General features: G+C 38.3%; 1 protein-coding gene across 3 annotated transcripts in view; it reads right to left on the bottom strand.

Annotated features, from left to right (window-relative positions):
* Positions 1-23513, bottom strand: part of PolQ (DNA polymerase theta) — a 270991-nt gene that overhangs the window by 142953 nt on the left and 104525 nt on the right. For all 3 annotated transcript variants that reach the window (XM_070096805.1, XM_070096803.1, XM_070096804.1), the window contains 3 exons: positions 14112-14275; positions 10828-10990; positions 7810-7971 (listed from right to left, as the gene is read on the bottom strand). In XM_070096805.1, the coding sequence (XP_069952906.1) occupies positions 7810-7971; positions 10828-10990; positions 14112-14275 (489 nt within the window). The remainder of the gene's footprint in view (positions 1-7809; positions 7972-10827; positions 10991-14111; positions 14276-23513) is intronic.

The following is a 23513-nucleotide window of genomic DNA, read 5'->3' as shown; positions in this document are numbered from 1 at the left end:
AATAAGAAAATTACATAAGGTGACTTATGCTTACTAGTAAAATCACAAAATGAGGTAGTTGATTATTTAATTACTAAGAGATTGTACAATGAAATTTGAACAATAATGGAGCAAAACATACACTACATTACGTAGGCTTTTAGGTTGGACATTGTTTAGTTATTCTCTGTAAGATTAGTATCCCTGAGAAATCGTGATAGATCATTCTCGTTCATGATTGTGTACAGTTGACCTACATTTGTTTTCCTAACTAGAATTTTCCCATCCCATGTGAAGCATTGGTGTATTGTGTCATTATTCTCCCGCTTAAGTTTTCTGACTCTATACAGGAGGTTCTGACGTTTTTTGGTAAGACACTCGTTTATGTATACCTCTTTCTTTACTTTAATAGATGCAATAATTAAGTCTTTTTTCCTGTCATGTGAGTGGAATCTAAGCATAACACTTTTTCTACCATGGGATCCTAGTAACCTGGCTTCTTTTATTTCTGACTCTGGTACAATAACACTTGTTTGGCCCTTTATGATCTGCAGAGTAATTTCTTTACTGTTTGTTTGGTTCATATCACTTGGAAAAAGTGAACTGTTAACTATTACTGCGTCCGATAGTTTATCTTGTTCAGTTTTATCTTCTTGGAGAGCAAAGTAGTCACTGAACTGGTTATCTAAGTTGTTCTTCCATTCTTTTACTGCTTCTTCAACCTTTGTATTAAGAGATATTATTTGTTGGGTATGGCTATCTATGACTGTCTGGATGGTCTTGTCACAGTTAGTCATTCCTGGTGTTGATAACTTTTGTTCAAGACTGAGGATTTTGTTCTCGAGTTGTGTCATCCTGGTGTCTTGTTTTGTTAGCGTCTCTCGAAGATTCATATTTTCAATAACTAAGATGGAGATGCATGTCTTTAGGGTATCTGGATCGTTGGTCATACCTGAGAGACTACTTGGTAGGCTGAATCCAGGGAAGAGAGGGGAGGATGGGCTGGTGGCAGCCATATTTGTTGTTATTGTTGTGGTGTCACCTTGAGTGGTGGTGAGTGGGGTGGTTAAGTCCGCCCGAAATGCCTCGGCATGATAGTGGCTTTCTTTGCTGAAGTTATATTATGATATGTAAACACACACTGTAACTTTTGCAAAGAAATAAATATTTTATTTATTTATTTAAGGAACCTCCCTAGAGGGGGAAGTTCGCATCCTGAAATTTCCTTCGTATCCGGAAGCATAAAATCAACCGACCAACGGTTCGTATCCTCAAAAATTTGTATGGTGGGGTGTTCATAAGCCGAGGTTCCACTGTACGTAAATTTTTTTTTTTAACAAGTTGGCCGTCTCCCACCGAAACAGGATGACCCAAAAAGAAAGAAAATCCCCAAAAAGAAAATACTTTCATCATCATTCAACACTTTCACCACATTCACACATTATCACTACTTTTGCAGAGGTGCTCAGAATACAACAGTTTAGAAGCATATACATGTACGTATAAAGATACACAACATATCCCTCCAAACTGCCAATATCCCAAACCCCTCCTTTAGAGTGCAGGCACTGTACTTTCCGTTTCCAATACAGTGGAACCTCAAAAATCGAACGTATTACATATCAAACCTTTCGAAAATAGAAACATTTTTTCACACAGTGTCCCTATTATCGAACGCGCCCCTATTTTCGGACCGCCGGGTACGGGACCTGTCTGCTGCCCGCTCTGTCCGCGTCCCCGCGCAGGCGCCGTGAGCAGTCTAGCTTTGTTTATGCTTGAGTGAACACTAACATGCACTCTCATTCACGCATTTCACGATTATTTCGTTGTGTTTAGTGCTTGTGGGACTGTGAAATAAGCTGCCATGGGCTCAAAGTAACTTGCTAATGGTACCCCTGTGGTAAAGAAAGTGAGAAACACCATAGATGTGAAGAAGGAAATAATACAGAAGTATGAGAGTGGTGTGAGACTTGTTGAGCTTGCCAGGATGTATGGGAAAAACAAGTCGACCATCGGTTCTATCCTGTCAAAGAAAGAACAAATCAAGGAAGCTGATGTTGCAAAAGGTGTTAATATGCTAACCAAAAAAAAGACCACAAATAGTTGAAGAGGTTGAGAAGTTGTTGCTGGTGTGGATCAAGGATAAAGAGATTGCAGGTGATAGTGTTTCAGAGATGATTATTTGCGAAAAGGCAAGGAAGTTGCATGCCGATCTGGTACAGAAAACTCCTGGAACCAGTGCTGATAGTGAATTTAAGGCCAGCAGAGGCTGGTTTGACAGATTTAAGAAGCCTAGTGGCATACACAATGTTGTAAGACATGGTGAGGCAGCCAGTTCAGACAAATGGGCGGCTGAGAAGTTTGTACATAAGTTTAAGGGGTACATAGTCAGTGAAGAACTGAAACCTGAACAAGTGTTTAATTGTGACGAAACAGGCTTGTTTTGGAAGAAAATGCCAAAAAGGACCTTCATCACACAGGAGGAAAAGGCACTGCCAGGACACAAGCCTATGAAAGACAGGCTTACTCTTTTGTTCTGTGCTAATGCTAGTGGTGATTTTAAAGTGAAGCCTTTACTTGTGTATCATTCAGAAAATCCCAGTGTTTAAGAAAAACAATGTCTTTAAGAACAAGTTATCTGTCTTGTGGAAAGCTAATCATAAGGCATAGGTCACAAGACAAATTTTCAAAGAGTGGGTCCATGAAGTGTTTGGCCCCATTAAAAGACAGAGAAGGGAAGTAACCCCAGAGAGGGCTTTACCTGAAGTCCACATGGAGGGGGATTCTCCTTCCAAACACTAACCCCAACTCCCTCTCTCCTCCTCCCTATCTTCCAGATGTCATCACCAATCTTCAATAAAGGTAAGTAAAAATGTTATCTTATATGTATTACTATACATAATTAAAAACTATAGTATCTATTGTATGTAAAACTGTAATTAATCTCTATAAAATGTATTTTTTGTGTGAATATTTTTGGGTTTCTGGAAAGGATTAATTGTATGTATTTCTCATAAGAAATATTGATTGCAGACTTTTCGAATTTAGAACTAGCTCCTGGAATGGATTAAGTTCGATTTTTGAGGTTCCACTGTACTCTAGTCTGGCTATATAAAAATAACCAGTTTCCCTGAATCCCTTCACTAAATATTACCCTGCTCACACTCCAACAGCTCGTCAGGTCCCAAATACCATATGTCTCCATTCACTCCTAACACGCTCACGCATGCTTGCTGGAAGTCCAAGCCCCTTGCCCACAAAACCTCCTTTACCCCCTCCCTCCAACCATTTCTAGGACGACCCCTACCCCGCCTCCTTCCCCTACAGATTTATACGCTCTACATGTCATTCTACTTTGATCCAGTCTCTCTAAATGACCAAACCACCTCAACAACCCCTCTTCAACTCTCTGACTAATACTTTTATTAACTCGACACCTTCTCCTAATTTCTACATTCCAAATTCTCTGCACATCATTTACACCACACATTGCCCTTAGACAGGACATCTCCACCACCTCCAACCGCCTCCTCACTGTGGCATATAAGTGTTGGTACCACTATACTTTCATATATTCCCATCTTTGCCTCCATAGATAATGTTTTTTCCACATATACTTCAATGTACCACTCACCATTTTTCTTTCATCAATTCTATGATTAACCTCATCCTTCATACATCCATCCGCTGACACGTCAACTCCCAAATATGTGAAAACATTCACTTCTTCCATACTCCTCCTCTCCAATTTGATATCCAATTTTCTTTATCTAAATCATTTGATACCCTCATCACCTTACTCTTTTCTATGTTCACTTTCAATTTTCTACCTTTACACACTCTCCCAAACTCGTCCTCTAACCTTTGCAACTTTTCCATAGAATCTCCCATAAGCACAGTATCATCAGCAAAAAGTAACTGTGTCAATTCCCATTTTGTATTTGATTCCCCATAATTTAATCCCATCCCTATCCCCAACACCCTAGCATTTACTTCTTTTACAATCCCATCCATAATATATTAAACAACCAGGATGACATTGCACATCCCTGTCTAAGACCCACCTTTACCAGCAAGTAGTCTCCCTCTGTTCTACACACCATAACCTGAGCCTCACTATCCTCATAAAAACTCTTTACAGCATTTAGTAACTTACTACCTATTCCATATACTTGCAACATCTGCCACAATGCTCCCCTATCCACTGTATCATATTTTTTTTTTTTTTTTTTTTTTTTTTTTTTCAACAAGTCGGCCGTCTCCCACCGAGGCAGGGTGACCCAAAAAAGAAAGAAAATCCCCAAAAAGAAAATACTTTCATCATCATTCAACACTTTCACCACACTCGCACATTATCACTGTTTTTGCAGAGGTGCTCAGAATACAACAGTCTAGAAGCTTAAACATATAAAGATACACAACATATCCCTCCAAACTGCCAATATCCCAAACCCCTCCTTTAAAGTGCAGGCATTGTACTTCCCATTTCCAGGACTCAAGTCCGACTATATGAAAATAACCGGTTTCCCTGAATCCCTTCACTAAATATTACCCTGCTCACACTCCAACAGATCGTCAGGTCCCAAGTACCATTCGTCTCCATTCACTCCTATCTAACACGCTCACGCACGCTTGCTGGAAGTCCAAGCCCCTTACCCACAAAACCTCCTTTACCCCCTCTCTCCAACCCTTTCGAGGACGACCCCTACCCCGCCTTCCTTCCCCTATAGATTTATATGCTTTCCATGTCATTCTACTGTGATCCATTCTCTCTAAATGACCAAACCACCTCAACAACCCCTCTTCTGCCCTCTGACTAATACTTTTATTAACTCCACACCTTCTCCTAATTTCCACACTCCGAATTTTCTGCATAATATTTACACCACACATTGCCCTTAAACAGGACATCTCCGCTGCCTCCAACCGTCTCCTCGCTGCTGCATTTACCACCCAAGCTTCACACCCATATAAGAGTGTTGGTACTACTATACTTTCATACATTCCCTTCTTTGCCTCCATAGATAACGTTTTTTGACTCCACATATACCTCAACGCACCACTCACCTTTTTTCTCTCATCAATTCTATGATTAACCTCATCCTTCATAAATCCATCCGCCGACACGTCAACTCCCAAGTATCTGAAAACATTCACTTCTTCCATACTCCTCCTCCCCAATTTGATATCCAATTTTTCTTTATCTAAATCATTTGACACCCTCATCACCTTACTCTTTTCTATGTTCACTTTCAACTTTCTACCTTTACACACATTCCCAAACTCATCCACTAACCTTTGCAATTTTTCTTTAGAATCTCCCATAAGCACAGTATCATCAGCAAAAAGTAACTGTGTCAATTCCCATTTTGAATTTGATTCCCCATAATTTAATCCCACCCCTCTCCCAAACACCCTAGCATTTACTTCCTTTACAACCCCATCTATAAATATATTAAACAACCATGGTGACATTACACATCCCTGTCTAAGACCTACTTTTACCGGGAAGTAGTCTCCCTCTCTTCTACACACCCTAACCTGAGCCTCACTATCCTCATAAAAACTCTTTACAGCATTTAATAACTTACCACCTATTCCATATACTTGCAACATCTGCCACATTGCTCCTCTATCCACTGTATCATATGCCTTTTCTAAATCCATAAATGCAATGAAAAATTCCCTACCTTTATCTAAATGCTGTTCACATATATGCCTCAATGTAAACACTTGATCTACACATCCCCTACCTACTCTAAAACCTCCTTGATCATCTGCAATCCTACATTCTGTCTTGCCTCTAATTCTTTCAATGATAACCCTACCATACACTTTTCCTGGCATACTCAGTAAACTTATTCCTCTATAATTTTTAAAATCTCTTTTGTCCCCCTTCCCTTTATATAAAGGAATTATACACGTTCTCTGCCAATCCCTAGGTACCTTTCCTTCTTTCATACATTTATTAAACAAAAATACCAACCACTCCAACACTACATCCCCCCTTCTTTTAACATTTCTGTCATGATCCCATTAGTTCCAGCTGCTTTACCCTGTTTCATTCTACATAATGCCTCACACACCTCCCCCACACTCACATCCTGCTCTTCTTTACTCCTGAAAGATGGTATACCTCCCTGGCCAGTGCATGAAATTACTGCCTCCCTTTCTTCGTCAACATTTAAAAGTTCCTCAAAATATTCCCGCCATCTACCCAATACCTTCATCTCCCCATCTATTAACTCCCCTACTCTGTTTTTAACTGACAAATCCATTCGTTCCCTAGGCTTTCTTAACCTGTTTATCTCACTCCAAAATTTTTTCTTATTTTCACCAAAATTTCTTGACAGTGCCTCTCCCACTCTATCGTCTGCTCTCCTTTTACACTGTTTCACCACTCTCTTCACCTTTCTTTTACTCTCCATATACTCTGCACTTTTTATAACACTTCTGTTTTGTAAAAAACTCTCATAAACTACCTTTTTCTCTTCTATCACACACTTTACTTCATCATTTCACCAATCACTCCTCTTTCCTCCTGCACCCACCCTCCTATAGCCACAAACTTCTGCCCCATATTCGCCCCACATTCTAATACTGCATTTTTAAAACTATTCCAACCCTCTTCAGCCCCCCCCCCCCCCACTACTCATACTTGCACTAGCCCACCTTTCTGCCAATAGTTGCTTATATCTCACTCGAACTTCCTCCTCCCTTAGTTTATACACTTTCACCTCTCTCTTACTTGTTGTTGCCATTTTCCTCTTGTCCCATCTACCTCTTAATCTAACTGTAGCTACAACTAAATAATGATCCGATATATCATTTGCCCCTCTATAAACACGTACATCTTGAAGCCCACCCATCAACCTTTTATCCACCAATATATAATCTAACAAATTACTTTCATTACATGCTATATCATACCTTGTATATTTATATATCCTCTTTTTCATAAAATATTTATTACTTATTACCAAACCTCTTTCTACACATAGCTCAATTAAAGGCTCCCCATTTTCATTTACCCCTGGCACCCCAAATTTCCCTACTACCTCCTCCACATTTTTACCCACTTAAGCATTGAAATCCCCAATCACAAGTACTCTCACACTTGGTTCACAACCCTCCACACACTCACTCAACAATTCCCAAAACCTCTCTCACTCCTCTACACTTCTCTCTTCTCCAGGTGCACATACGCTTACTATAACCCACTTTTCACATCCATCCTTTATTTTACTCCACATAATCCTTGAATTAATACATTTATACTCCCTCTTTTCCTGACTTGAGTCCTGGAGATGGGAAGTACAGTGCCTGCACTCTGAAGGAGGGGTGTTAATGTTGCAGTTTAAAAACTGTAGTGTAAAGCACCCTTCTGGCAAGACAGTGATGGAGTGAATGATGGTGAAAGTTTTTCTTTTTTGGGCCACCCTGCCTTGGTGGGAATCAGCCAGTGTGATAATAAAAAAAAATTATAAAAAAATTATTGGTACTTCTTCTTTAGCTCTAACTCTATTTGAAACCCCTGAACTAATCCCATTTACTTCTGTCCACTGAAAGTCTCTTACCCCCTTCAGCTTTGTTTCACTTAAAGCCAGGACATCCAGCTTCTTCTCATTCAAAGCATCCACAATCATCTCTTTCTTATCTTTCTTTTCTTATATATATATATATATATATATACTGTACTTTTTTATATAAAAACCTTTTACATACTGAAAATCAATTACAGTATGTACTTAATGTTTCTGGTTGAAAGCTCCAATTTGCATACACAATGTGATGAGTACCACACAAATCTAGAGGTCTGTTTGTTCTTACCTTATGGTTGATGATGCCCCTCAAGGCTTTGACTATAAAGCTCTCCTCCACACCAACCAGCTGAGCAACACGCTTCATGTCTTCGTTAAGGCTTTCCCAAATATTTAGAAATGATAACCAGTCTATGTTAGGCCACAGCGAACTGACATATACAGGTGTTACCTATGGAATTTAACACTTTGAGAATAAAATAATAACATTGTGTTAAAAATATACAAACATTTTTTTATATTATCATTATATATTTATATACAGTGGGGTATGCTATAATAAACGGTTTATATAACGAATATTTACATAACTAATGGTTTTCCCTATAAAATTGAAAATATTGGTTTGGGGATGAGCCACATCATTCCAGCCAAAGCTCTTAAGGGTGTGCTCTGGTGCTGGAACAAACTGCAAACTTGTCATCCTGATGTTGGTGCTGTGGAAACAGGCCTTAGAAATTTTAATAACACCATGATGGTTCACTTTTGGAAGGTCCAAAAATTCAGTTTGAAGCAGTCAACCCTCGATTCCTTCTTTAAAAAATTTCAAAAAGATCCTACTAAGGAACTGCCTGCAGGACAGTCACCAAAGAGGACTAGAAAGGCTGACTTACTCCTTTCACCTCTTCTCAGTAATTCTCTCCTCCTCTGCTGCCTGTCCTGCATGCTCAACAACACTAAGGTAGGATAAAATACAGTATATTTTAGTATTTTTTATATAATTCATTATTTTCTATTATAAGTATTAATGATATTCTTTATTTCAGGAGTTTAAATGCACATTTATGCACTTTTTTATAATTTTATATTATATTTTTCATTGTTAAGTGGCTATATTTGGGGGCCTGGAACGCATTACCCCTATAACGAACAAGTTTTAGAACCAATTAGATTCATTATAGCATACCTCAGTGTTTTATTTTTTATTAACACATCAGCCCAAAAAGGAAAAACTTTCATCATCATTCACTTCATCAGTCTTGCCAGAGGGGTGCTTACACTACAGTTATAAAACTTCAACATTAACACCCCTCCTTCAGAGTGCAGGCACTGTACTTCCCATCTCCAGGATTCAGGTCCAGCCTACCGGTTTCCCTGACTCCCTTCATAAATGTAGCATATCCATGTACTACTGTCCACGGGATGGATATGAGGTGAACAATAAACTAGCCACTTTGGCAGCAAAATGTATTCTAATAATGCACAGTTTCTACATGTAACTAAACAATGTGTATTTCTGACCCTATATATCAAGCACAGTTGAAGCACCCATACTGTATACTTTCACAAAGCTAATATGCACATTTTGCATTTTTATTCAATATAATTGTAACATGTTTAATTTCCTAGACTTGACCAGAAGATGAGAACAGAAGTTTTCCTGAAATGCTATCACAAGCTGCCACTACTCCTCCACTGAGCTTGCTATTTATCATAAGAATCCTCTCTATTCTCTCTATACATACAGTACTGCACTATATACACTTTGTGCATTATACTGACTGCCTTTACATTTCTATTAGATATTGCACTAAGTTGTCCAGGCACCAATATGGGTGTATAATGTGATTCAAAATGGCAACAAAAAAAAAAAATCTTGGTTTATTTGACTCATCAAAAGAGGGAAAATTTAGGGACAATTTCAATTCCCCAAAATTTTCAGAATTCTGGATTTTAGTTCATCTGTACAGAAACAGACATTCCAAAATATTCCATTTATCAGTATAGCACTGACTAGTAATGATGAGTCATTACAAATAAATGTAAGTGAAAAAATGCTGCTTTTGGAAAGTGATGAAAAGTGTTATGAGAAGTTGTAGAACACATTAAGTAATAAACTCAAAAGTTAACTAGTATATAGTATTACATGTTTACCCTTTCAGGGTAGGCAGGCCCTCTCCTAAACTTGATTTTGTCTTATGAAATGATAGAGAATCCTTTCCCGATCATAATGACACCAAAAGTATGAAATTTGATGGAAAACTTACAGAATTATGCTCTTGTGAAGTTAGCGGTTTCGGCGATGTTTACGCATCAGTGATTTCGCCCACTTTAAGCCCTATTTTCGGCCAATTCCAATGTACCAGTCGACAAAAATCATAACTATTTTGCTAGAACTCCATTTTTTCTATCGAATGAGTACAAGAAACCACCCATTTACCGATTTCAACTATCCAATAAGTGGTCAGAAATTGGTAATTTTGCCAATTTCACTCAAATTTCAAAAGATGCCAATTTCCAAACCGGATCCAAAATAAACAAGACAGACATTCCTGGCACTAAAATAACATTTCCTCTATTCATTAGTCACGTCCCCAGGCCTCTGTTACATTTCTTTTGCTTTCCACTTTGAATTTGTATTCTCACAAAAAATAAAAGATTTACTGTTATGTAGACAACTGCATTAGTGTAGAAATGGTGTAGAAATGGTATAAATAATATCAGCACACTTGTGAAAGAATATTAGACTCACCAGTTGACGTGTATTAGAAGCATGGCATGATTTGTTTACTTTTGAACTTTGGCAAAAATCGAACATTTCTGCTACTTTGAGCTCAATTTCAAGGTACTTTTCATTGTGAAACCAATCAAAATCATCTCAATTTCCATAATATGTCTTCCATTCTATAAAATGAGACCAGGAAAACTAGAATACAACCATAAATAGCATACGAAAATACACTGCAAAGTCACTGTTTTAAACCAAAAACACGGTCGGAGCTTTTTCTCATTATGCACTGTGTGCTGCAGGATATTTTTTATACTGTGCACACTGACCACATAGACCCATTTTTTCATACGTAGGCCTACCAGCTTTCTCTCGCTAGATTTGAAGGCGCTAGAATTTATGTGTACTAGTACGGCACCAACCCTGGTGTGCAAGCCGTACTAGTACGGCACAAACCATGAAAGGGTTAAATATAACAAGCTCTACACATATTATTTCAACAGAGCCAGCTTAGAGTGTATTTTGTTTATCCACTAACACCACCTGCATTGCCTTTTAGAGAAATTATGAAAAACTGACCTGATAGATAATGTGAAGTTCATTTTCCAATACAAAACACTGCCTAGCCCTGTATAGTTCACTGAAGACATGAAGACCTTCATCTGGGGAGAGACCTGAGGCAAGCACAGCACACCCCAGTTGTGTACCAATGTATCTTACAGTGCCCTCAACTTCTTGCAGTCTGGCAAAATAAATGCAGCATAATGTAAATAAAAAATTCAAAATATCATTATCCTTACATTTTCAATAACACAAATAAGGGTGGTAAGGAGAAGAGGGTGGCAGGGGATAGAAATGAGCAGATTAAAACACTGCCAAAGGCAACACCCTCACTCATCCTTCTTTATCACAAAATACGAGTTGATGAGCTAAATTGGTACACAGTGTTTATGAAGTAGGTACTATATAAGCAATACATCAAGGCTCCTGTCATTTTTTTTTAACTTTGATTATACTATAGAGGAAGAGAAAGAAAGGTTATATGAACACTGGTAAGAGTCACTCTCAAGGACATGTGCAGTTCCAATAAACCAAGAATATGTAAGTCATTTATTTTCACAAAATAAAACTGCATTCACAATATATGTAACTTCCTCTCATTATAGCCCTGATTATGCAAATGGAAAGAAGCAAAGAATTCATTACATAAATCTTGGAGTCCCTATCATTTTGTATATAACCATTATCCTCAAAATCTTCTCATTTTAGCCCTGACAATGCAAAGGACAGAAAAACAATGCATTCATTAAATGGTATGCAGGAAATAGCTAATTTAGACACATTTGTTAGTTTTCCTGTGACTCCCATGGCGTTAAATTTTTTTTTATACAAACAAGGTATGTATACTGTGGTGGCCCCATGAACTTCAAATCTTTCTTTCATTCAACACACCAGCCGTATCCCACCGAGGCAGGGTGGCCCAAAAGGAAAAAAGAAAGTTTCTCCTTTTACATTTAGTAATATATACAGGAGAAGGGGTTACTAGCCCCTTGCTCCCGGCATTTTAGTCACCTCTTACGACACGCATGGCTTATGGAGGAAGAATTCTGTTCCACTTCCCCCATGGAGATAAGAGGAAATAAACAAGAACAAGAACTAGAAAGAAAATAGAAGAAAACCCAGAGGGGTATGTATGTATATATATGCTTGTACATGTATGTGTAGTGTGACCTAAGTGTAAGTAGAAGTAGCAAGACGTACCTGAAACCTTGTATGTTCATGAGACAGAAAAATGGACACCAGCAATCCTACCATCATGTAAAACAATTACAGGCTTTCGTTTTACACTCACTTGGCAGGATGGCAGTACCTCCCTGGGTGGTTGCTGTCTACCAGCCTACTACCTAGAATGAACTTCAAATATAAACATTTATCATGGCGGTGCCGAAAGATTATCCCTTCATTTTTTTGTTTAATTACTGCACTTTTCACACTTTATTTTCAATCACTAACATATTTACCATTTGTATAAAAAACACCAATGGTAAATGAAATGACAAGTACACGCACAGCAATGTGTAGTTACAGTGAAAGTATTGGTTACTAGCCTTCCTGTACTGCTGCAATTTCTCAACTGTCTTGTAGCGAAAACATTCTAAAAGATCATGGCTTAATTGATAAGCCTTCTGTATGCTACTGTATACCTGGAGGCAGTGGAAATGTCCTGTCTAAGAGCAATGTGTGGTGTAAACATTATGCAGAGAATTTGGAGTGTGGAAATTAGGAGGTGGTGTGGAGTTACTAAATGTATTAGTTACAGAGCTGAAGAGGGGTTGTTGAGGTGGTCTGGTCATTTAGAGAATGGATCAAAGTAGAATGACTTGGAGAGCGTATAAATCTATAGGGGAAGGAAGGCGGGGTAGGGGTCATCCTCGAAAAGGATGGAGGGAGGGGGTAAAGGAGGTTTTGTGGACGAGGGACTTGGGCTTCCAGCAAGTGTACGTGAGCGTGTTAGATAGGAGTGAATGGAGAAGAATGGTTTTTGGGACCTGACAAGCTGTTGGAGTGTGAGCAGGGTAATATTTTGTGAAGAGATTCAGGAAAACTGGTTAGCCGGACTTGAGCCCTGGAAATGGGAAGTACAATACCTGCACTTTAAAGGAGAGGTTTGGGATATTGGCAGTCTGGAGGGACTTCTAAATTGTTGTATCTGAGCACTTCTGCAAAGACAGTGTTTATGTATGAGTAATAGTGAAAGTGTTGAATGATAATGAAAGTATTTTCTTTCTTTTTGGGGAGCCGATGTGTTAAAAAAAAAAAAAACAGTCTACAGTTATATTACATTAAACATTGAAAATAATGAAATTTAACCCATTAACTGTCCAAATGTAAATCTACGTTCTTACTGCAAGCGCTCCAAACGTAGCTCTACGTTTTATTTTTCCTGCCTCCAAATTTGGCACAATTGGCCTGAGATGCCTAGTCAGCATAGAATGGGTCTTAACCCTCAGTGTGTGCAGTATTAAAATAATCTGGAACCACTTAGTACCTTGTGGAAGCACCAGTTCAATTGAGCACCAGCTAGAGCAAACAGCACAGCAAACACCAAGGATTCACAGATGTCATGTTGTATTAACACTCCCCTTTTAAGAAGAAAGTGTCATCCTGCCAGAATGTCCTATAACCTATGCCCTAAGTAAAAAGAAACAATTTTGGAACTGTAATTTTGGCAGGCTTCCCAGCGGCTGGCTGATTGGCTGTCTCTATCTCCGTCTGTCTGTCTGTACCTATCTCTGTCTATCTCTTTATCTCTATCTCTGTCTCTCACAGGAACACATAGGTAAATACAATTTTACGTAGTGTAAATTACCTAGGATAACCCACAGAATCCAGACAAAGTGCTATACTGTGTTCGTAGATAGTGATTGTGTGTAATACCAGTTGGTTTATGAGCAACTCTCTGAAACAAGAGATAAAAAGAAAAAAAAAAAAGAATTAGCAAGCACTACAATAAGTCAGAAAGACATGTATGCATATACTACTAAGACATTTATTGAGGATATATTTCATTCACCAGGGTCTTTCTCAGTTCAGTACAAAGAATAAGAGACTATGAGCTCTCTATACAAGACTGAAGAAGACCCTGGTGGGTGAAACGTATCCTCCATGTCTTAATATCTGCATACGTGTCTTTCTTACATAGTATGTACATTAGATTTTATTTCAGAACTACGGAATGTTATTTGTGTATCGCTCCAGTCACGGTATTGTGCCTTTTTTTTGTTATTTGTAGTAATAATGAATAATTGTTATATCCTCCAATACTGGGGACAATGATCAGGTAATTTCCTAAAGGAACAAACCTAATAAATTCGTTCTCTTCTAAAAAGGCAATACAGCTGACAACGGAGTTCTGTGAATTTGGTTTTGAGTCTTCATCACCAGCTCGAAGTGATGCAGCCAGGAGTGTACAACTGCAGTAGCTGTCAACCTCATCTGGAGTGGTTGCTACACCACTTACAATCACCTGTGGAAAAAGATAGTGTCCATATTATTTAAATCTGACAATTTAAAGCCATTACAACTGATAGCTATGATGGTAACATGCTAAGAAATTAATATGAACATTATTTATCACACTGACTGTCTCCCAATGAGGCAGGGTGAACATGCTGGTATAAAATGCACACTCATGATACACAATCTCAATAATTTTTGAGCACTGGGCACACAAGCTGCCTTGCAGTGAAAACAGAGGTGTCAGGAACACACTAAAAAAGTGAGTTTAAATAACAATCGTGGTAGGATGGTTCTTATCCATGGGTGGAAATTTCAAACAGAGATTTTTTCAAAGGGAACTCTTGTCAAACTGTTTCATTAGGAGAGAATGTAATTTTTTTAACAGATCATTTTTACAAGCTAAGAGCTGTTATCCTACCTCAGCTCACTTCAGTGCCCAGCCCTATCTAAGTTATACTACCACCCCCCCAGGATGGGACCCACAACAGTCAGCTAACACCCAGGTGAACAGGTGAAGAGGAGCACCAGGTGTAAGGAAACATGTCCAATGTTTCCACTCGGCCGGGGATTGAACCATGGACACTGAGTATGTGAGCTGAGTGCACTATCAGCTAGTAATTATATTTAGCCCTTTGACTGTTTTCGTCATACATATACGTCTTACGAGCCAGTGTTTTGGACATATTAATACACATAAATTCTAGCGGCTTCAAATCAAGCAGGAGAAAGCTGGTAGGCCCACATGTGAGAAAATGGGTCTGTGTGGTCAGTGTGCACCACAAAAAAAGTCATGCAGCACACAGTGCATAATGAGAAAAGAAAAATTCTGACTGTGTTTTTGGATTAAAACATCAACTTTGAGGTGTATTTTCGTATAGTATTTATCGTTGTATTCTCGTTTTCATGGTCTCATGTGATAAAATGGAAAACACATTACAGAAATAGAGATGATTTTGATTAGTTTCACGATGAAAATGACCTTGAAATTGAGCTCAAAGTAGCAGAAATGTTCGATTTTTACCAATGTTCAGGAGTAAGCAAATCACACCACACGTCCAATACATGTCAACTGGAGAGTCTAATATTCTTTCACTAGTGCACTGATATTTTTATACCATTTTTACAATAATGCAGTAGTCTGCATAACAGTAAATTTTGTATTTTTTGTATGAATAAAAAATCAAAATACAAAGCAATAGTAATATATGAGAGGCCTAGAGATGTGACTAATGAACAGATGATATGTTATTTTAGTGCCAAGAATATCTACATTGTTTATTCTGGACCCTATTTTGAAATTGGCATCTTTTTTAATTTGCGTGAAACTGGCCAAATTGCCAATTTCTGACCACTTTATTGGGTAGTTCAAATCAGTAAATGGGTGATTTCTTGTACTCAACTGATAGAAAAAAATGGAGTTCCAAAGAAATAGCTATGAGTTTGGTCAACTGGAACAACGGAATTGGTCAAAAACAGGGCTCAAAGTCTGCGAAATCACTGATGCGTACATGTCGCCAAGACTGCTAACTTCGCGGAGCGTAATTTCGTGAGTTTCTGACCAAATTTCGTACTTTTGGTGTCATTACCATCAGGAAAAGGTTCTCTATCATTTCATAAGAAAAAAATAATTTTTTTTTTCCAAAAATTTTACAACATAGAATGACAGTTTCAGAAAGGAGCGTGCGACAGTCAAAGGGTTAAAGGTTGGTACCAGAAGTTTAATTTTCACTCTGTGAAAATTATTATTATGACAAAAAGCAAATGCATACACCAGCCAGAGTTCCACTGATATTTGCTTAGTGGGATTAATGTTGACAGAACTGGTGAAGGCCAAGTTTTAACTAAGCAAACGTATTAGAGTACTTCTTGTAACATCACACCACCTAGAAGACTCTGGAATGCTGCAAAATCTGATGACTGTGGCAGTGAAGTGCTTTTGGAACAAGACTAGGATTCCTATACAACTGAAGAACATGTTCTAGATATTATTTTGAAGCTTTTTGATAAAAGGAACAAGATAAAGAAGAGCCAGAACAAGTTGAAGAGATCCAAGCATATAGAAGAGAAGAAAAAGGTCTTCAGTGACTTTCTGGATTGGTTCTTTAATATCACTCATCATCAAGAGCTAATGATGATAAAGGTTGAAGAAGACAATCAACGCCTGCTTTCCCAGATTATTATTAATACAAACATGGGGAAGCACTAGATCTGTTAGGGTTATGCAGTGCCTGGGGGTGTTAGGGGATAATCAGGATTGAGTCAAACAAAAAAGCAACAACTGAGAGAACCAATTCCTTGGAATAAGAGCCAATCAATACCATCAAGACACCTCATAGCCAAAAAGTTCTAGGCAAAAATGAAAGTGTATATTTAACCCTTTCATTGTATTACCGACCCCCCCCCCCCCCACCACCACCACCACCAATTGAAAGCTGCTTCTGTCAGCATTTTTTTTTTTTAATATTCTAAAATAGTAGAAAATCTTCTTCTCAGGGATATGACACACACGAAAAAAAAAATGCAAAATTTGATGTAAGACTTACATAATTTTGCAGGTACTAAGTTGGAGGTGAGGGACCACCTTACGTATCAGCAATTTTATCCATTTTTCACCCGTTTTAGGCCAATTCCAGTACTCAAACTTACCAAATTCCTGGCTATTTTGCAAGTATGTCTTGCAAGAAAGTGCTTAATCACACAACAGAACTACCCTTTTAAGTGCCCAGAAGTCAATAATTTGGCCAATCTTATACAGGTCAGCCATCACTAATCCGGCATCATTGGGAACTGTAGTGTGGTGGATTATAGAGTGGTTAGGTTAGAATACTCTGATCTACGTTCACCTGTGTAGCACTCCAGCCTTTATTTTCCCCATTTGAAAGCACGTAAACAAAAACGTAGATCTACATTCGGAGCCCCCGGCACGCGAACGTAGATCTTCATTTGGACAGTTTAAGGGTTAACCTATCAATAGAAACTCTTTCTGCTACATCTTTCTCATTTTCATTGTTGCTTTCTTGCTTTCTCCTCCGCTGGCTTGCTGCTGAGGATTTACAACTATCTGCACAATTTCTGAGTCAGTGTAATTATGAAATGTGAGTCAGTACATATAATGATTTGAGTCAGTATAATGATGAAATTTGAAATTATGCTAGCCAAAATTAGCCAGATTACTGATGGAACTGGATAACTGATTACCGGATTAGTGATGGCCAACCTGTACTTTAGACATTACAGGCACTTTTGCCCTGTTCATTAGCCACATAGAAGAGGCCTCTCATATGTAACAGTTGCCCTTCAATTTGAATCCATTGTTACACACAAAGATTCAAAGTTTTTCCTATTTTTAAACTAATGAGCCATAACCAAGAATGATTGGTCATAACTTAAACCATCCTAATAACTGAAGCAGACCTAGAAATAAAATCTTACCTTTTCCCAAGAAAACTGCCCAAAATTCAATGATTTCTGCCACTTTGAAGCCTATTTAAGAGTACTTCCAGTCTGACAGTGACTACAATCTTCTATATTTCATCAAGGTATACTCAGTAAAATCATGAAAACAACTCTAGAAAATGCTTTAAAGTTGCTATTTTCATCCAAACACGAGGTTGAAAGTTAGCTGTTCCCATTTTATACTGAGTGGGCAATATGTGATGGAAACAGCTAATATACCACTGCTTGTCTAGGCCAAAATTTGCTGCTCACAGCAAATCTGGGGATGCAGTGATATATGCACAGATCTACATAAGGAACACTGACTCCAAATATGCAGATCTATATGACCGACAGCAAAATGGTGAAATCAAGCATATGCTACCTACATGCTATCCTTAACACGTAAATATTTCTTACTACAGAGAGGAGAAAGACTAGTGAAAACCAGGTAATTGAAAAGCAACCATTTTCAGCTCCTCCATGTCAATTTTTGCCATATCCAAAACAAAAACTAATTAAATCTAAGAGAGCAAGGGGAGGAAAGTGGAGTAAATTAGGTCACATTCTAACAATTTTTAGATCAAAATCAAGTGTCTCCATGGGGAAGTGACACAAAATTCTTCCTTCATAAGCCATGCATGCTGTAAGAGGTGATTAAAATGCCAGGAGCAAGGGGCTAGTAACCCCATCTCCTGTATATATTATTACTAAATTTAAAAGGAGAAACTTTTGATTTTCCTTTTGGGCCACCCTGCCTTGGTGGGATATGGCAAGTTTGTTGAAAGAAAGAAGAAATCAAGTGTACCTAGTTTCAGGATAAATTAATTGCCCACACTTTATTAACCCCTTGACTGTCGCAACCCCAAATCCTGAGGTGTCTCCTGGTGTTGCAAAATCCCCCCCCCCCCCAAAATCATGAAATGATAGAAAAATCTTTTTCCAATTGTAATGACAATAAAAGAATGAAATTTGATGGAAAACTGACAGAATTACGCTCTTGCAAAGTTAGCGACCTATGAGATATTTACGAATCGGCGATTTCGCCCACTTTGAGCCCTATTTTCTGTTAATTCCATTGTTCCAGTCGACCAAACTCATAGCTACTTCTTTAGAACTTCATTTTTCTATCAACTGAGTACAAGAAACTGCCAATTTACCAACTTCAACTACCCAATAATGTTGTCAGAAATTTGCAATTTGGCCATTTTCACGAAAAATAAAAAATATGACAATTTCAAAACAGGGTCCAGAATGAACAATGCAGACATTCCTGGCTCTAAAATAAATTTTTTTTTGTTCAACGGTCACATCTCCAGGCCCCTCTGATATTACTCTTGCTTTCTATTTTGAATTTTTATTCAAACAAAAAAGAGAAGATTTACTGTTATGCAGACTACTGCAATATTGTAATAATTGTATAAATAATGTCAACCCATTCATGACTGCATACTAGAATGGTTACTTGGACATTTATTGCAAAATGACATTATTTGTTTACTTTTGAACTTTGGCAAAAATCAAACATATTCCCTACTTTGAGCTCCATTTCAAGGTTCTTTTCATAGTAAAACCAATCAAAATCACATCTATTTCTATAACATGTTTTCCATTCTATCAAATGAGATCAAGAAAACAAGAATACAACCATAAATACTATATGAAAATAGACCACAAAGTCGGCATCTTAATTAAAAAAACGGGTGGAGTTTTTTTTCCTCATTATGCACTGCATGCCGCAGGATTTTTTTTTATATGGTGCACACTGACTACACAGACCCATTCGCTCACATGTGGGCCTACCAGCTTTCTCCTGCTTGATTTGAAGCCGCTAGAATTTATGAGTATATATACGTCAAACATGGTGGCTCGTAAGACGTATATTTTTTTTTTTTTTCAACAAGTCGGCCGTCTCCCACCGAGGCAGGGTGACCCAAAAAAGAAAGAAAATCCCCAAAAAGAAAATACTTTCATCATCATTCAACACTTTCACCACACTCACACATTATCACTGTTTTTGCAGAGGTGCTCAGAGCACAACAGTTTAGAAGCATACACATATAAAGATACACAACATATCCCTCCAAATTGCCAATATCCCAAACCCCTCCTTTAAAGTGCAGGCATTGTACTTCCCATTTGAAGGACTCAAGACCGACTATATGAAAATAACCGGTTTCCCTGAATTATTTATTTATTTTTTTATTATCACACCGGCCGATTCCCACCAAGGCAGGGTGGCCCGAAAAAGAAAAACTTTCACCATCATTCACTCCATCACTGTCTTGCCAGAAGGGTGCTTTACACTACAGTTTTTAAACTGCAACATTAACACCCCTCCTTCAGAGTGCAGGCACTGTACTTCCCATCTCCAGGACTCAAGTCCGGCCTGCCGGTTTCCCTGAATCCCTTCACTAAATATTACCCTGCTCACACTCCAACAGCACGTCAAGTATTAAAAACCATTCGTCTCCATTCACTCCTATCTAACACGCTCACGCACGCTTGCTGGAAGTCCAAACCCCTTGCCCACAAAACCTCCTTTACCCCCTCTCTCCAACCCTTTCGAGGACAACCCCTACCCCGCCTTCCTTCCACTATAGAATTATATGCTTTCCATGTCATTCCACTTTGATCCATTCTCTCTAAATGACCAAACCACCTCAACAACCCCTCTTCTGCTCTCTGACTAATACTTTTATTAACTCCACACCTTTTCCTAATTTCCACACTCCGAATTTTCTGCATAATATTTACACCACACATTGCCCTTAAACAGGACATCTCCACTGCCTCCAACCGTCTCCTCGCTGCTGCATTTACCACCCAAGCTTCACACTCATATAAGAGTGTTGGTACTACTATACTTTCATACATTCCCTTCTTTGCCTCCATAGATAACGTTTTTTGACTCCACATATACCTCAACACACCACTCACCTTTTTTCCCTCATCAATTCTATGATTAACCTCATCCTTCATAAATCCATCCGCCGACATGTCAACTCCCAAGTATCAGATTATTATTATTATTATAATCAAGGGGGAAGCGCTAAACCCGGAGGATTATACAGCGCCTGGGGGGGGGATATGTATCCCAAGTATCAGAAAACATTCCCTTCTTCCATACTCCTCCTCCCCAATTTGACATCCAAATTTTCTTTATCTAAATCATTTGATACCCTCATCACCTTACTCTTTTCTATGTTCACTTCCAACTTTCTACCTTTACACACATTCCCAAACTCATCCACTAACCTTTGCAATTTTTCTTTAGAATCTCCCATAAGCACAGTATCATCAGCAAAAAGTAACTGTGTCAATTCCAATTTTGAATTTGATTCCCCAAAATTTAATCCAACCCCTCTCCCGAACACCTTAGCATTTACTTCTTTTACAACCCCATCTATGAATATATTAAACAACCATGGTGACATTACACATCCCTGTCTAAGACCTACTTTTACCGGGAAGTAGTCTCCCTCTCTTCTACACATCCTAACCTGAGCCTCACTATCCTCATAAAAACTCTTTACAGCATTTAATAACTTACCACCCATTCCATATACTTGCAACATCTGCAACATTGCTCCTCTATCCACTCTATCATATGCCTTTTCTAAATCCATAAATGCAATAAAAACTTCCCTACCTTTATCTAAATACTGTTCACATATATGCTTCAAGGTAAACACTTGATCTACACATCCCCTACCCACTCTGAAACCTCCTTGGCTCATCCGCCATCCTACATTCTGTCTTACCTCTAATTCTTTCAATTATAACCCTACCGTACACTTTTCCTGGTATACTCAGTAAACTTATTCCTCTATAATTTTTACAGTCTCTTTTGTCCCCTTTCCCTTTATATAAAGGGAATATACATGCTCTCTGCCAATCCCTACGTACCTTTCCCTCTTTCATACATTTATTAAACAAAAGTACCAACCACTCCAACACTATATCCCCCCCTGCTTTTAACATTTCTGTCATGATCCCATCAGTTCCAGCTGCTTTGCCCCCTTTCATTCTACGTAATGCCTCACGTACCTCCCCCACACTTACATTCTGCTCTTCTTCACTCCTAAAAGATGGTAGACCTCCCTGATCAGTGCATGAAATTACTGCCTCTCTTTCTTCCTTAACATTTAAAAGTTCCTCAAAATATTCTCGCCATCTACCTAATACCTCCATCTAACCATCTACTAACTTCCCTACTCTGTTTTTAACTGACAAATCCATACTTTCCCTAGGCTTTCTTAACTTGTTTAACTCACTCCAAATTTTTTTCTTATTTTCATTAAAATTTCTTGACAGTGCCTCTCCCACTCTATCATCTGCTCTCCTTTTGCACTCTCTCACCACTCTCTTTACCTTTCTTTTACTCTCCATATACTCTGCTCTTCTTATAACACTTCTGCTTTGTAAAAACCTCTCATAAGCTAACTTTTTCTCTTTTATCACACCCTTTACTTCATCATTCCACCAATCACTCCTCTTTCCTCCTGCCCCCACCCTCCTATAACCACAAACTTCTGCCCCACATTCTAATACTGCATTTTTAAAACTATTCCAACCCTCTTCAACCCCCCCACTACTCATCTTTGCACTAGCCTCCTTTCTGCCAATAGTCGCTTATATCTCACCCGAACTTCCTCCTCCCTTAGTTTATACACTTTCACCTCCCTCTTTCTTGTTGTTGCCACCTTCCTCTTTTCCCATCTACCTCTTACTCTAACTGTAGCTACAACTAAATAATGATCCGATATATCAGTTGCCCCTCTATAAACATGTACATCCTAGAGCCTACCCATCAACCTTTTATCCACCAATACATAATCTAACAAACTACTTTCATTACGTGCTACATCATACCTTGTATATTTATTTATCCTCTTTTTCATAAAATATGTATTACTTATTACCAAATCTCTTTCTACACATAGCTCAATTAAAGGCTCCCCATTTACATTTACCCCTGGCACCCCAAATTTACCTATTACTCCCTCTATAACATTTTTACCCACTTTAGCATTGAAATCCCCAACCACCATTACTCTCACACTTGATTCAAAACTCCCCACGCATTCACTCAACATTTCCCCAAATCTCTCTCTCTCCTCTACACTTCTCTCTTCTCCAGGTGTATACACGCTTATTATAACCCACTTTTCACATCCAATCTTTATTTTACTCCACATAATCCTTGAATTAATACATTTATAGTCCCTCTTTTCCTGCCATAGCTTATCCTTCAACATTATTGCTACTCCTTCTTTAGCTCTAACTCTATTTGAAACCCCTGACCTAATCCCATTTATTCCTCTCCAATGAAACTCTCCCACCCCCTTCAGCTTTGTTTCACTTAAAGCCAGGACATCCAGCTTCTCATTCATAACATCCACAATCATCTCTTTCTTATCATTTGCACAACATCCACGCACATTCAGACTTCCCACTTTGACAATTTTCTTCTTCTTATTCTTTTTAGTAATCTTTACAGGAAAAGGGGTTACTAGCCCACTGTTCCCGGCATTTTAGTTGACTTTTACAACACGCATGGCTTACGGAGGAAAGATTCTTATTCCACTTCCCCATGGATATAAAAGGAAAAGTAATAAGACCAACAACTATTAAGATAAAATCAAAGAAAACTCAGATGAGTGTGTATAAATAAATGTGTACATGTATGTGCAGTGTGACCTAAGTGTGAGTAGAAGTAGCAAAACTTACCTGTAATCTTGCATATTTATGAGACAGACAAAAGACATTAGCAATCCTACCATCATGTAAAACAATTACAGGCTTTC

Source organism: Cherax quadricarinatus, chromosome 55 (assembly GCF_038502225.1).
Source record: "Cherax quadricarinatus isolate ZL_2023a chromosome 55, ASM3850222v1, whole genome shotgun sequence".
Lineage (NCBI taxonomy): Eukaryota > Metazoa > Arthropoda > Malacostraca > Decapoda > Parastacidae > Cherax > Cherax quadricarinatus.
This window is presented reverse-complemented; position numbering and strand designations above follow the sequence as displayed.